Source organism: Falco peregrinus, chromosome 8 (genome assembly GCF_023634155.1).
Source record: "Falco peregrinus isolate bFalPer1 chromosome 8, bFalPer1.pri, whole genome shotgun sequence".
Lineage (NCBI taxonomy): Eukaryota > Metazoa > Chordata > Aves > Falconiformes > Falconidae > Falco > Falco peregrinus.
In genome coordinates, this window is record NC_073728.1 from 11220300 (window position 1) to 11236266 (window position 15967).

At 41.0% G+C, this 15967-nt stretch overlaps 1 protein-coding gene across 3 annotated transcripts in view; it reads left to right on the top strand.

Annotated features, from left to right (window-relative positions):
- ERBB4 (erb-b2 receptor tyrosine kinase 4) overlaps nt 1–15967 on the top strand; it is a 643185-nt gene that overhangs the window by 608250 nt on the left and 18968 nt on the right. For all 3 annotated transcript variants that reach the window (XM_055812936.1, XM_055812934.1, XM_055812935.1), the window contains exons 23-25: nt 551–697; nt 2617–2714; nt 5035–5205. In XM_055812936.1, the coding sequence (XP_055668911.1) occupies nt 551–697; nt 2617–2714; nt 5035–5205 (416 nt within the window). The remainder of the gene's footprint in view (nt 1–550; nt 698–2616; nt 2715–5034; nt 5206–15967) is intronic.

Below are 15967 nucleotides of genomic sequence, written 5' to 3' on the forward strand. Positions count from 1 at the left end.
TTGGTTTTGTAGCCCAGCACTACCATAACTCAAATCCATAAGGTGATTTAAGGAAAAAAATAATACAAGTGACTGTGAATGACTTACAAGGCGAAGACAATGACATAATGTTACCCAGTGCTGTACCTTTGTAGGAAATTGATGCTCTAAGTTAGGGAACATCTGGGTTTTTTCCCATTTAATAGAGTACATCAGCCATTCATTTTCCCTTTTGGTATGATAAAAGAGCACGATGCGTTCTTTTGTTATTGCATCCATTTACTTTACCACCGTTTATTTTTCTTAGACCTTTCTCTTGTGCCTCAGATCTATCATGCTGCTTCTTAGACCAATAAAAATAAGAGAAGTTGCTTTTGAAGTTTAACACAAAGTGCTATTTCACCATTTTCTGAAGCTCTTGAAATGACAGACCAAACTTCAGTGGTTTTACAGGCACTGGTAATAAAGAAGAGATTGCAGTCCAGAAATGAGCCAGTATACCATGCTGTAAGAAATTGTGAAGGAATCTGAATAGTATGTCTTCAAATATTAACACTTTTTTTCTGTCCAGGGGTCACTATCTGGGAACTTATGACTTTTGGTGGGAAGCCATACGATGGAATCCCAACTCGAGAGATCCCTGACCTCTTGGAGAAGGGAGAGCGGTTGCCTCAACCTCCAATCTGCACTATTGATGTTTATATGGTGATGGTGAAGTGTAAGTATTTATCACTTTTAATATCCCTATGCTTATTGCAAGAGAGACGCTGATTTAGAGCTTGCACCTGTAGTCTCTTGACAATCCCGGATAATAGGGCAGGCTGCTTCAAAACAAAAGCTTCCAAAGATAGTGTAAATCCCATTTAAATACTGTATGCACGTTTTTTGCAATTGCAAAAGATATTAATTTAGCTGTGAAGGGTTGAGTTAGCTCAGCATCTTATTACTGTCAGATGGTATCTCGTATTCTTGCTGTGAAGTCAAAATTGTATGATTGTTATTGTAAACCCTTGTCATTTCCATGACAATTGATTTTGATGTTAAAAAAGATAGTATTAAATATAATTATGGTACATGGATACCCAGCCAGTAAAGGTTGTGAGGAGAAATGCTGGTTCCAAATACTGAAGGAAGAAAGCGTGGCTGTTTTATTGTTAGTAACAGGAATGGTGATTGCAATAGTAATAATAAGTAAAATTAAATTAATACAAGAAATGCCACAGAGAGGATCAATTTTTATCATTCTTAGTCCAGTACAATAATTTGTGAATATTTTTTATTTTAGCAAAAAAGGAAAACAGTCTGCACATGTTTCTTGCTACCCTTTTATCACCAAGATACCCACACTAGTGACAGTATCCTCCAAGGCTATGCTTCTAATTTAAAAAGAATTAGGAACATCTCTCTGGTGTTTCTGACTTAATTTAAGTGAGATTAACATACAGAGATTTCATTCATCTTATATAGTTCTATCCCTTTGCTTCATACACAAAACCACGGGGAAAAAAAGAAAATAAAACTTTAATAGGTAAATAACATATCTTCTGAAAACAGCTGCAGTGTGCATGCAGGTATGGAAATTGGCTGAATAGTGCAAGAGGTTCATGTTGGTCGAGTGCAAAAATGTTCCATCTGATAGGGTTTCTAAGGACTACGAGGCGAATCTTAGTGAACAAAAGGAAGTCCTAGTAGACTGGGTATTCTGGAAGAGATGATTACAGCTAGATGTACAGACTTAGTGCTGTAATGTTTGTGTGAAATTCTTTGTAAGCTGTAGTAGCTTTGCTTTTCCTGCATTGGTCACTTCTTCAGTTAAACCGCATGAAGGAGATAAGGACTGCTTTGTTTAGCGTTCTTAGCAAATGAGAACATGTTCTTGAGAAGCTGCTGATAGGTTTTTCTATTAGAAAAAGCTGACACTGAGATAAACTAGTCACTGGTGGGGACTGCCTATACTACTTCCTTGTTTTGCAGAAAGCGTTAGCAAGGATTGAGAATTGTTGTTTCTAATGAATGTTTCCTGGAGAGTGAAGGACAAAAGAATCACCCTTACTCAATTAAAGTAGCGTCTAATGGCTTGTGTGAGGTCTGTGTTAATGATGCAGACACATGAATGCAGAATTACTGGAAAGGCAGATGTGAGGTCAGTCATCCTGTAGATCTGTTGAACAGCTCTTTTTAATCTAAGTCACTGTGGAACAGTAGGTCAGTTAAAGAAAAATTGTATTTAGTAGTAACTTTGTAACAAACCCACTAGACTCAGATGAGATCAGATTCATTATATTTGAGGTTGGACACATCCATAATAGAAGACGGTCAGCACTGACAATGTAAACAGGCATGATAGACACAGAGAATTGCAAGACATTGTTGCTGTCTCTGTTTTGGGGAATGGGGAGCAGGAGTTCAGAGCAAATTAAGAAAAAATCCATACAATGTGGAACAATCTAGCCTTCTCTGGCCAAGACCAAATGTTTTCCATTTTAGGTGCACCACAGGGTTCTAGTTTTCCATTCTCCTGTGCTGCTCTTTTCGAGGACATCAAGGACGTCAAACTTCTTAAACATTTTTAAAAACGGAATAATTTCTTCCCTTGACAATTAACTGTTTTCTTTGTCATCTTTCATCTGTCCCCAGGCTGGATGATTGATGCAGACAGTCGGCCAAAATTCAAGGAGCTGGCTGCTGAATTCTCTAGAATGGCTCGAGACCCTCAGAGATACCTAGTAATTCAGGTAAGCAACTCTGCAGCATCGGAGGGAAGAAAAAAAAAAAGAATACTGTCTGCCAAACCCGACTGTTAAGGGGGTTGCCTTTGTATCTCTTGTGTTCAAGGTGCCCTTGAACTTAAGTAAGCAGTGACCACAGTATTGTACAAGAATGAAGTAGAATGGCCAGTGGCAATATCTAAGAAAAAAAATAAAAGAAAGAAAAAAAAAAAAAGAAAAAGACCCCCTGAAATTCGTTTCCTAAGCTTGTATTTATGAGCACGTATACAAAAGATCTGGCTTTGCAAGCTGCTCAGTGCTTTGCAATTTCTCCTGAATCTGGGGACAAGATTTATCCATCAGTGGAGAGTGGACTTACTTTAGACCAAGGACTTGCTTGGTTCTGCAGTTGCTTGGGTTGGATCTTGGCAGATTATCCTGAAGAGACTCTTCCCTGCACTGCTGATATCATAAGAAAGTTTCTTTTCATAGCCTAAAGATAAAGATTTCTGAGAAGACAGGGAGTTGTGTTGCATTGGGGCATCTCATCCTAGAGAGCAGCTTCCCTCTGTGTCCTCCTTAGGCTGTGTAGGCTCTGTAGTGTCTCACAGTCCCTGTGATAGACCACACTGGCATGACATTAATCACATGAAACTGCACTATGGCAGCAGAGCAGTACCAGTATAGCCATATCTGTTGACCAGCTAGAGCTGTGTATGTCCTGAGCACAGGCAAATATGGAAATTTTTGTCCTTTCACTCCTACACTCTGCAGAAGCCTAGAGTTGTGTATATGTTTATGACAACTCAGACTCAAGCCACAGAAAACGAATCTGACTATTTGGTAAGGTCCTTAAATGGTCCCAGTGTGTGACCAGTTCAAATGAAAATGAAAAATCAAACCAGAGATGAAAGCATTAATATAGTTCGATCCAGGTAACAATACTCTCATGCTATATCTATCTGCTCCACATCATGGATTATGGGCAGAGATAGATCCAGCTGGTTCTTAACTTCGCACTGACATAAGAGTTCATAGCTCAAGAACCTCCAGAAGTACAGTCACTGCCACTTTACATCTCCTGATTGCTTCTGGGTCTAGCACTAGTCTCACCGTATGTGTTTCATTTCACTACATAGACATGCTAGCCTACTCATGGTGTATTACTACACAGTGTGAATGTATGCTACCCTCCTTCAGCTCGAGGAGAAGTAAAATATATTTCAAGAGTAAAATACTAGTCCAGAGGATTTGTGGTGCTGAATGTGGAATTTCTCTTGCAGTATTCCCCACTGTTAAATTCTAAGTTCAGCCTGATACAAATGATTCTGCAAAAATCAGTTTGATTAAATTACTTTGTTAGACAAGGCATGTTTTCCTATTCCAAATACCGCTCCTTCCCTTTCTCTCCCCTGCCCTTCCCTCCCCCGTTGTATAGTCTGGTGTGTATTTCATCCTTTGAGGCTTCTCCAGTGATCCTTGGAGACAGTAGAGGCCATGTGCTTCTTGAGGAGAAAGAAGGGTAATTTGCACTGGTATCTTTGCTGTTGTGACTCCTCATTCCCCCCAAATGCAGTCAGGAATGACAAGCTTGCTGTTGAGCTTTTAAACCAGTCTGCATGTACCCCATAGCACAGCCATCAGTGAGAAGCCGTTCTTGAGCCATGCAGTTCAGTTTAGCATCATTTCTATGGGGCTGTAAGGTGTTTGGGGCATGGGCTGCCTTTTGTGGTGTTTCAAAAGACACCAAGCAAAGTGCCATTTGTCTCTACAGCCTGTAGATTTGCCTGTAGATGCTATTTCAATAAAAATATGTATCATTGTTGCTGCTTTTGTCCCCTGGTTTGATTTTATTGCTTTCAGCTCTGTTAAATTCTGCAGAACTTTCCATGGGGGTGAGAGGGAAGTTTAGCCTCTAAGTCCCTAAAAATAAAAATGAAAATAACGCAAACACCCAGACACAGCAGATTCCATGCTATTCCTGCCCCTCCACACCCCCATGTCAGACTAAATAGCTGAGATATTTCACAAAATACATCAGGCCTTGACAGAACTTGGGTCAGAGACAGAGCTTGTGTGGGAAAAAGAAAGAAGAAAGAATAAAAGCTCAATCACAAGAATGCCAAAAAATGACTTTGCTTGATTTATGCAGTTATTCCCTTTCTGTCATCGTATTCCCAGTAAAAAAAATGAAACAAATGATGTGGATGTGATGCTTTAGAACAAACAAAGCAGCATGTGTGGTCCCTGGAGCCTGGCTGCCAGGGTATGAGGAAGGCTGAAGTTCCATGTTTGGTAAATTAATCCATATTTTGACTGTTTTCCTCTCCAAATACAATCTGTTTAGGGAGATGATCGTATGAAGCTCCCAAGCCCAAATGACAGCAAGTTCTTCCAAAACCTTCTTGATGAGGAAGACCTGGAAGATATGATGGATGCTGAAGAGTATCTTGTTCCTCAAGCCTTCAACATCCCTCCTCCCATCTACACCTCCAGGACAAGAATTGATTCCAACAGGGTAAGAGCAAGCTGTAACAGAAAATGCTGGTTATTACAAAAGCACAGGTCTAGATCTAAGTACACTAATCAAACACAGGCCAGAGTTGCCTTGGGAATTACAAGCTCTCATTGTAAGGAGAGTGACTATAAAAATGTTGTCACTGGGTTCCCTGTTCATTGTGCCTCAGTGAATTCTAAATTAATAGCTCAGCCTCGAGTGAACAAAGGCTCGACTGCCTGTCCTGAAAGCACAGCTGAGGCTTGTGAAGTCAAGCAGTGTTGTTTCTCAGTTGCGTACCATCCTGGCCAGGAAGCGCATTGCTCTGATTCGCCCATCCCTGCAATCCTGTTGCCTTGACAGGTTGGCACTGATGTAAGTGAGAGCAGCTGGAATATATAGATAATGCTGCTTTTGTGTCTGGAGCCAGATTTCAGACCCAGCCGCTTTTCCTGTTTATATGTGATGCTTTCATGGTCCTCCTTCACAAGCATGTGTTTTTACTGAGTATGTCACAGATATATGCCTGTTGATCTTTGTAATATCCCTGCCAGGGGAGGAAATGTTATTTTACAGGGGGAGCTGAGGCACAGTATTCAGGTGGAATTCAGCTCACATAACTCTAACCGTCAGGAGGATAGGGATATAATCTAAGCTTTTCATCCAGACTTCATCCTGTCATTGGAGAAGAGTGGGTGTGTCCAGTGGGTGATCATTGCTGCCTGCCTTGGACATTTGCAGTACAATGCGTTACTTTCTGGAAGTGTCTTTATCCACTAACTACTGACAGCTCCAGAGCAGTCTCAGACCTGCTGTGTGAGCTCTGGTGAACTGAATCCTGTCCTAAATGCCTTCAGCCTCAGTGCCACAGGAGCCTTGTTGCAGGTGGGGACCTGACTTCAGCTTTCCAGAATGTGTTTTCACTCCTGAGCAACCTGCCCACAGCTCTGACCTCTGCCTATTCCTGCGCTTGGCTCCATCCTTTTAACAGTTTAGGTGCCACCTCTTCTCAGAAAACTAAGAGGTGGTGAATACATTACCGATGTGAGGACATTCGCACAACGTCAGATGTATTTAGTAATTAGGCACTAGCTTGTTTGTTTTCTCTCAATGCTAATTTTAGTGGAAAGTCACATTTTAAACACCAAGTGAAGTCCCATTGAAATATTGGTGTTTATTCCTCATGGTTTAGAAACCTTTTGGATAAATATTTTTAGCCAGAGTAGTTCCAGTTTCATACCCTGGTCTGAACTGATTACACCATGTGAGGCAGGGAAGAGGCAGGCGAAGGAGCTAAGAGTGTATAAACCAGGTCAGTATTCATGCCCTGACCATACACTGCTTGAAGTTCTTTTGCTGCTTCTGAGTGAATTGGTGCTTTTCTGGAATAAGGAAGACAAAATATGATCTTATATAATAATATATAATAATAAATATAGAATAATAGATATTATTTTATAATATATAATAATATCTACTCAATTCATAACGAAATTCCTACTGTTTTTGAATATGAGACTAGAGAGGACTTTGGAAGAGGCTGGGTTGTCGTCCCACTGGCTAAGCTGCATTCATGTACTTTTTCTGCTGTGTCTTTGAAAGGCAGTGAAGGGGAGATGAGGCGTGATTTAGCAATATGCAAGAAATGTTCTCTTTATGGCAACAAGAGTTAATTTTTAGTGTTGATGTTGGTCTGAAATAAGTCAGTTTAATCTCTAGCTGTCTCTGGAGCGGTTCAGTTTCCTTTGCTGCCAACTTCTGAGAAAAGAACTAAACAATAGTTACCTTTGAAAGGTACTCACTGTCACACTGATGTAAATCGCTGTAGCTTAGTTTTACACAGTGAAGTACCACCATTTACACCAACATAGGGTTGAGAAAACAGAGTCAGACCCATAAGTTTTGTTATATTCATCTCAATTCCGTATTTTCTGGAAACACTGGGGTATATTTAAAGGAGAAAGGATGAGCAGGAAAATGTATTTCCCTTATCAACAGTTCCTTTTGCCCTCTGTCTTTAGTGCCAGCTGAGCAGAGGAGTCCACTACAGCTGAGGGAATTAATTCCACCAAAAATCCTAGAGTAAATGCTCTGAAAGGATCATTTAAAATGTGCTCTTTGGGCAGCCAACATGCTTATGAAAAGCAAACACCAGCATCGGTTTGTTGTTTTTATTATTGTTATTATTGTTATCTTTATTATTATTATTAAATTCAAGTAACTTTCTCACAGCCTTTGCCCAACTTTACACCACACTGTTGCAGCTGCTTACACACATGTGATCGCCTTGAAGTCAGCAGAGCTGAAGAAAGAGACCCAGTGCCTTTATTTTTGCCACACAAAGAGACTCCATCACATTTTTTGATGTGACGTCTCCTCTCTGCAGCTCACAATTTCCCATCTTGGTTTGAGACTGTAATCTTGTACCACTGAAGTCAGTGGGAGCTTTGCTTTGCAATTCAATTTAATGACAATAGCAAGACTGTATCCTTCTTTCAGTAACTCCTACTGCTGGGAATTTTTCTCTGGCATCATACGACAGTCTAACACTTAAATTTGGACTTACCCTTTGCCAAAAGTTTTCACATTCTGAGCCAAGTTGTCTGACCCAGGTAACCTCAGAGAGGGCAGCTGGGGGACAGAAAGCTTGCGACTAGCTCTGTATTTTTGCACCCCTTCCATCTTCGTAGTGTTTTCCTTTATAGTAGGGGCCTCTTTACAGAGGGGTCATTTTTAAGGCCAAAAGAAGAGGTGGGCAAAGGTTTGGCCATTGAACAACCAGCTGATTTATAATAGCACTTTCTGGTATCACTGGAGACTGACTCCTGTCCCTTACAGGGTTACCAGTAGAGTTTTGACTTGTCCAGCATCTGATCAGCTTCAGTCTCAGCTTTGCTAACAATTCTGCATCCACTAAATGTACTGCTGGTACTGCCGTAGAGGCAAGTATGTCTGGATTGCAGGAAGGCCACAGCACCATGTTGCTGGAGGGGCCAGGGGCCAAGTGAAGAGACCCATAGTATCTTAGCACTCTTGCTTTCCTTTGCAGAGGTTTTTTCTGGTTGTAGTACGTTTGTTTCCTCTCTGTACAGAAAGCTGTGTACTTGTTTGTTGTTTTGCTGAAGCACTCAGGTTCTTGGTACATTACCTATTATTCCAGTAAAGAAGATTCATGTTGATTTGAAACAAAATACCCAGTAGCTCCTTTAAGGTAATAGTGCATCTGCTGTGCGTAGTTCAGTACAGATGGATGCCAGCTGCAAGAATCACACAGAATTGAAATGCTGTCAGAGCTCTCTATCTGCAGTTGTCTGATTCTGTCTTTCTGTTTCCTTTGGATAGTGTGTGATTTATGCTTGTTTGGTGCAGTGAATATTAATATTACACAAACTCATTATGGTGCTGCTGCAGCTATAGATGCCAAATTAATTGATACATCTTTGGTAGTTTGCGTTCACTGTGTCTGGCAAATTGAGTTTTATGGGGAGATTGCCAGGCAGTTTGGTGAAGGAAAACACACAGACAAGAGCTACATGATCTTCATGTCGTTTTCAGAGATCAGAAGGATGAAAGATACTGTACTTCCCATCTTAGTTGTTCTGATTATAGTTTTAGTGAAGAAAGAGTGGGTTATGTGATGGCAGGGTATCGTGTTCCTTCTCTGGGTGCGTTGTACTGACAGCTTTAGGTGAATGTTCCAGCGGTACAGCTTTACGGGGACAAAAGTTTGCAGGAAGAAAGCAGGTAGATCATGAGCCTCCTGACATGCTTTGAAGTCAGAGAATTAAGAGTAAGAACATTTACTTTCTAAGGAAATCTCTGAAGTTTCTCTAGGATGATCTCAGTCCTAAATCCTTGCAGCTTGTTGCCTGGGAGAGGCACCACTGAATGGGGTTTGCATGAAACACTGCCTGCCTTCTCCCTCCCATGTGAAGAGGAAAACATATTTTGATATGAAATAATAGCAGAGACCTGCAGGCAAGGAAAGAGGGAAGCCTTCTGGGGAGTTTCCAGCTCTCTGGGAAGCGTCACATCCTTCTTCCTCCAGGGATTACTGAAATCTATGAAGTTGGGAGGCTCAGGCACGGCTTCAGCATTTCCATCACACCCATACTGACTTCACACTAGCATGTCTCTGGGACCTGTACTGCCCTGAGCAGAAGCCTGCACATGCTCTAGCTCATAACGGTGCCCTCTGTTATGAAGTCCAGCCTGAGACTGATGCAACTTTTAAATACAAATTAGCATCCTAAGCTAAACCGAATTCATTCATTGCATCTGAAATTCTTCAGTTGCAATTTCAGCTCTTCGGCTTTTCCAGCTTTTATTTTCCATCGTCTGGAGATATTCTAGAAATAAGGAGTTTTAGAAGCTCTGTGCTTCTGAGAGATAAGCCGAATCCTAGGCAGTGTTTCCATGAGCACAGGACCCCAGCCTAGTGCTCAAGTGTCCTACATTCACAGCCATTAGATGATTCATTCAGGTATTTGTAACAAGTACTGTCCTGTGTGCACAGAGATAATACTAATACAGAAAGCACTCTGTGTACACCATGATGCTTTCTGCTCTAAATCCTTGGCTAATTCCTGCTGAAAACAGTCCATACTGTTTATTACTGGCTGATACTGTCCCTGTAATTTTATTCCATGTGCTATATATCATGGAAGCACCTGCTGACTCTGCAATTAAATATCAAGCGCTTTTTTTTTTTTTTTTTCCCAGAGGTGTCCAATTCACACATCCAGGGAGACTGTTCTGCTTGTCTAAAGCAGACCCGTATGCCAAAAGCCAAGTTTCAGTTCCCTGAGTAGTGTCTGGTATGCCATTGCGGCAGTCCTGTTGCGGCATTAGGTCTGGTAGTCTTTCATAGTCTAACATCTGTATATGTCTGTGTATAAAAAGATTATTTCAGAGAGAAGGCAGGCAAGAAGCTATCTTTATGATTAATTTGTTCTGGTTTCTAAATTTGAAAGGTAGCCATTTTCAAATCACAAGATTACAAAGGAGGTGGTTGTTAGTGATTTTCAGATGTGTTTCATGTCAGCATGGCATCTTTCCTTCCAAAGCCTGTCATGGACAGTAGGGACTATTCACTCAGTGGGATCACTACCAGAATTAAGTGACTTTATTAGATTTGTTTAAGTAGTGGGGCTGAATTTCTTAGGCACTTGCAATGCTCTGGTGGAACATCAGATCTGAGGTCTAATATGGCCTCCTTTACATACTGAAATACAGCAAACTTGGAAGGTGGCGGGCTGTAAGCACCCCTGTCTTCAGTTACAGCTGGGAGGGAGGATTTAGGAGAGCAGTCAGAGTCTGGAGGGGCACTTCCCAGTGTGTCAGCACAGCTGAGCTAGTGTGAGAATTACTGTCATTGCAGGTGGGGAGGGCTAACAGTTGGTTATAGCATCCTTTCCTCTTAGCAAAGAAGGTGGCTGGAGGGAGTCATGATTTGTCCATGAATCTCCTCGTGTCCAGGGCTTTAGTAGCAGTTGGTGTCTTCCTGATCCCCATTTCTTTTTCTGTAAGAACATGCAGTTAACCGTTCCTGGCCAAGCTCTCAAGCTAAATTGTTTCTCCAGGTGTGTCCTGGCCATGGTGGGCTGATGGCAGTAAAACAACTTCATCCTAAAGTCAATAGATAATTTGCGTGAAGGCTAGATGGGGCCATTGCAAGCATTTTTGTCTAACCTTCTGGCATAACATAGGCCAGAGTCTCTTGTCTCTTAATTTCTGCATCAAGTGCAGAAATCCTGTTTGAGGTAGAGTTTGTCTTTTAGAAAGATTGTCTTCAATATAGCAAGTGGGTTGGAAAATACATCACAACGTTAAAAAGTCTCTTTAGCAGGGTTTGGATCCTATTACTGTCCACCATGCACCCTTTTCTGTGCTAAACTAAGGAGCTTCCAGTTATCAGGAATCTCCTCTGCCTATGGGGTTGAGTAGGGTAGTCCTATTTGTGTGTTGTTAAAGGACAGTGATGCCTCTTTTTTATTTGGTTGGTTTGTGGTGTTTGCTACCCTTTTCTTCTGTAGTGTCTTCCCAAAAATAATATGACCAAATCTTTCCTTAAATTTGATGCTTATTCCTGCAGTCTGTCAGGTTGTAGACTTTTTTATTTATTTCCGTCCTGTTTCTTTAGTTCCTTTTCCTTAAAAGGTGATCAAAAACTTTCTGAAAATCGTAGTAGTTACTTTTTTGCCTTTCTACTAGACTCTTTCACTTCCTGGTGCAAGTGTTGCGATGAAATCTCCAATGCCAGAACAGATGAACTTGTAAATTGACTAGACATCATATCAAAGCTCTTCATAGCATTTCGGAAGATTACACTGACACCAACTCTATGTTAGCTCTCTTGCTTCTTGAAAAACTGCTTGATTAGTTGGGAAAGTTTGTATGAATCCCTTCTACATGACTTTCATTAAACGCTGCATTTTGTGTATTTTCCTAGTAGAGTCTTGGCAACACTGTACCAGATACTGCAGTTGCTGCCATCAAACCTTTAGGGTAAATCTGGAAGTCCCACCAAGTTCGCTTTCAAGATCTCAAATTCCCATTTTCTGCTTCTCTAAGTTTTAATGACATCCTGGTGGTAGAAGGTGCCTGTCTGTTCTGCTGTGCTTTTTACATTAAGCAATTCTCAGTGGCTGTTAGTGTTTTGTTGGTGTCTAGTTGACCATCACAAATATTTTGCCTGCTGTAGCTTTCTTCTTCTGGGAAATTCTGCTGCGTCTGTTTCTAGGTGTTTTTTGTGGGTTTTTTGGAAAGGTAGATAGCACAAGGCCATCTTTGTCTGTGAAAAGCAGAAGGCGAACCCGGACTGATGCTAGTCAGTCTAATTTCATTGCTCGGGGTGAATGAAGTAGTAAGAACAAAAATGCAAAAATACGCTGTAAAATACATTAGATGAAAAAAATATTTCAGTCTCAATAATTTACATGAAAAAGGAAAGCTTTTCACAAAATATGAATCTTTAGAATATGAGTATTTAAATATCTTTTTTAAATGTGTGAAGTTTGCCAAAGGAGAAAGAAGGAAAATTCATATGGAGAATTCAAAGAGATTAGATGATGGCTGGCTCTTCACAGAGAATTCTTTGAAAGTGCATTATGGCAATTAGTTTCTTGCTTTGCAACCAGGCCAGCTGAAATCAGTGGTATTTCTCAAGGAGTAAGCCCTTCTCAGCCTGAATAGATGATCAGGACCAACTTGTCAAATTGCCTCATGGTTTTGCAGGCCAAGTGCCTTAAAACACAATTTTTTTAATGCCTTAGCTGTTTTTCTGTCACATTCAGTCTCCTGACTTCAGGCATGTCAATTTAGAGTCAGACTTTCTAAAAGCATTGGTTGGCATTTTGGTTTCTAGAAATTGAAGATATATTTAATAACAAATCACCACCTCGCAGTACTTCCTGGGGAGACCTACCACAAGTGAACGCTCAGTGGAATGGGTGGAAACAACTGTAGCTGTATATTGCTTCAAACCTTGGTGCATGACATGTGAATTCATTGAGCTTTAATATAAACTGGTTTAAAATCAGACAGCATCTGCTTAATCCATGAATAGCTGCTGGCTGTGTTAACAGTCAAGAGAGCTCACAGCTGATCCATTTTCTTTTCTCTTGTGGAAAGAAAAAAAGTCAATAGATATAAAGAGAGTAAGTAATAAATATTTCTACACTGCACTGATGAGGCATTCTTGGAAAACAGCAAGCTAAACAACTCTACGTAATTCAGTAGATGGAAAAGTGGACTAAGAGTCAGGAAATAATTATGAGAGCTGGGAGAAAATTTTCCTTTGCTAACAAGATTTGAAGCATAAATTGTTGGTGAAAAATACGCATTTCTAAGGAATCGTATGATTTTCTTGAAATAATAAAAGCACCTGAAAATACAAGGGGCCATGATTTGGAAATGCACCTGGAAGGGCTCCAAGGAGGTGTCACTGAAACACCTGGCTGCCTGTGACAGTTGGGTCTCCCAAGCCACAGCAATGGGACTCAGGTGATAATGCTTTGGCCATAAGGTGGCAGGAGGACTCTGGAGCATCCTGTGTCGAATACTGTACTTTCTAAACATACCTGCAATGGGGATAAATGCCAGCACAGCCTAAAGTGGCTTTTGTTAGCCACAGTAAAGAGTCTGTCTTTCCTGTTAAATGCTGCGGTAGGGGAGGGGAAAAAAAATTCTCAAAGCTATAAAAAGACTCTCCAAAAGATGCGGTGGGGAGAAGTGGGAGGAGGCACAGATGAAGTTTAGATTTAGAATGTTAAAAAATGATTATTTTATCCAAATCAGCTGGATAGTTATTTCTTTTAGTGTATTATTGCCACCAGAACCAAAGCCCTGCTCTAAATCAACTCAGCGTTTCATCAAGAAGCCTATTCTTTGCTATAAGAGACCAAGAGTGCACAATTATGGGTTTCTTTTCCCCCTTGCATAATAAAATTGGGAGATTATCATCAAGTTTCTATTCAGATTTTAGGAAGGCTTTTTTATTTTATTTTTAAAACCCATCTTTGTCTGTAAGAGCTCCCTGTTCAGGCCAGCATGCTATAATGATTACTGCTGTAAAGGCTTCAGTGAAGATGTGCTCTATTTCATTCTCAATGAGGGTTGATGGCATTTTGAGAGGCTCAGAATATCCTTTGATTACTGTACAAAACAGACTGGGGAAGATGGCAATGCAGCGTGCGGCATAGGAGGGGGCTGCTGCCCTGAGTATTGCTCATCAGCTTTCTTTTGTGCCTTTTTTTTTTTCTTTCTTTTTTTTTTTTTTTGTCTGCCGTGTCGCAATCACAAATCATGACCGTGTTGTGGTTTTGGTCCCATTTCCCATCCTTTCCCTGTTTTGGGATTTGAAGCTTGAGGTTTGTACAGAAAAGGAGCTGCTGCTGTTCCTGTGTTTTGGACAGATGCTACAGCATATGAGCAGGAGCAGTGCCTTGACCCTTCTCTCCCACAGAGAATTGTTAGAGTAGCTATGAAATGGTATGTTGTCTCTTCCAAACTGTGGGGAATTGGCCCAGTGTTAGAAGGTGCTATTTACTGTAAAACGTCTTGGAGAGTGTATTAAAAAAGGAGTGACAGAAAGCTAGTCATGGGTGACAGGAGGGATATGGGAGTAAAAGAGATTGAAAGGGAAAGATAGACACATGCAAGCTGTCTCTCTTCCTGCTCTCTTGTCTGTCTGACACCGTGCGTGAATACAAAATAATAGGGGAAGGGAATTCTTGCAGCTTCATTCTTGTGTCATGCTTAGACCAAATTACATTGTGCCAGCTGAAGTCTGTTTGCTGGCCATTCTGAAGGTTGGAAGGTTGAAGGTTTCTGGTATCTGGAGGACAGGGGGTGTTCCAGGTAGTATTTTTGATGCCAATACAGTGGGTGAATGCTTTTCTTCCCAGCCCAGGTATAGAAAAAACATTTCACCCATGTTTCCCTGTCACCGTGTCTGGATACTGAGTTTTGTGGCCCCATCGTGCATCTCCTCACAGATTATTTTCATTGGTCATTTTGTAATCTTTGATTCCTCTACTTGGTGAAGTATTTAGACTGAAAATATATGGTGTATGTCTGCTAGTTTCCAGTAACAGCACAGGAAATATTCTGTGCGATATTTAAGTATGTCATTTCTTATACCGTTACGCCAAGATGGTTAGGCATGTTTTGTTTGTGATATATGGCGTTTACTGTTCACAGTCCTAGTTAAATCACTCTTAGAAGGCTGTATTACAATTTGGGTATCCCTCTGCATATGGACTGCTCTAAAAGAGTTTATAGATCTGAAAACAGGCTGCTGTTAGGGGAGAAAATTGTGCAAGAGAAAGTTCACGTGATATATCTGAAGCTATGAAGTCAGTCAGTGCTGACCTGAACCCAGCTCACCAGTGAAACATCCATACTAATTCTGAACAAGTTTAGGATGTCTTCAACCCACCATACTGCCAGGACGTGATCTGGCACATCCAGATGATACAGGCAGCCTATGTGAACCGAGTTAGAGCTCAGGCTCAGCTCCAAATTTTACCACTCCTCTGACAAACAGTAACCAGAAAAAACTTATGTGCAGAAAATACTTATATGCAGAAAAGACTTATTCCTTGTTTCTTCTATAGTTATTTTTTCCCCCTCACTGAGCTAAACTGGGTGTTTTGTGTCCTGATCGTGGAAGGAGCAGTTGTCAGAGACTGGAGCAAACATTAGCTAACATAGAATGGTGCTTACATTCTTTTCTATACTTGTGTATCAACATTCCAGTTAAAATGTTTACACCTATTCTGAGAAAGGGTAGTGCTGGAAAAGGGACCGGGACATCATGGTTTCCAGTAAAGATTCATTGATCCTCAATGGAACTTTATGACCATTGAACTAAGGGCATTGTAATTTATTGCGTACCTACTGTCCACGCCCTGTGTATATTATTCCTACCTTTTATTTTGTTGTTGAATAATAGGCTTTCCTTTCACTGGAAAAATGTACATCCCGTCTTGCTACATTAACTCAGGTGGGCCATATTGCTGTTTGTTGCCTGAAACAGGTGATGTAAGAGACACATACATACATATCCCAAACCAGCTGCAATGGATGTACATCTCTGGGATGCTGTGATTGGTTTTCTGTGTGCTGAAATGATACAAGGTGCCAGCAGTGACTTTTGCCTAGCGCCAAGCCGCGACGCTTGGCAGTGATGCTAATGGGAACTTTTCTTCATAGTCCTAAAGGAGAGTACCCAGCAGGGAGTGGAGTTCCCTTAGGCAGGGACAGGAGCCCATGCTAAGCA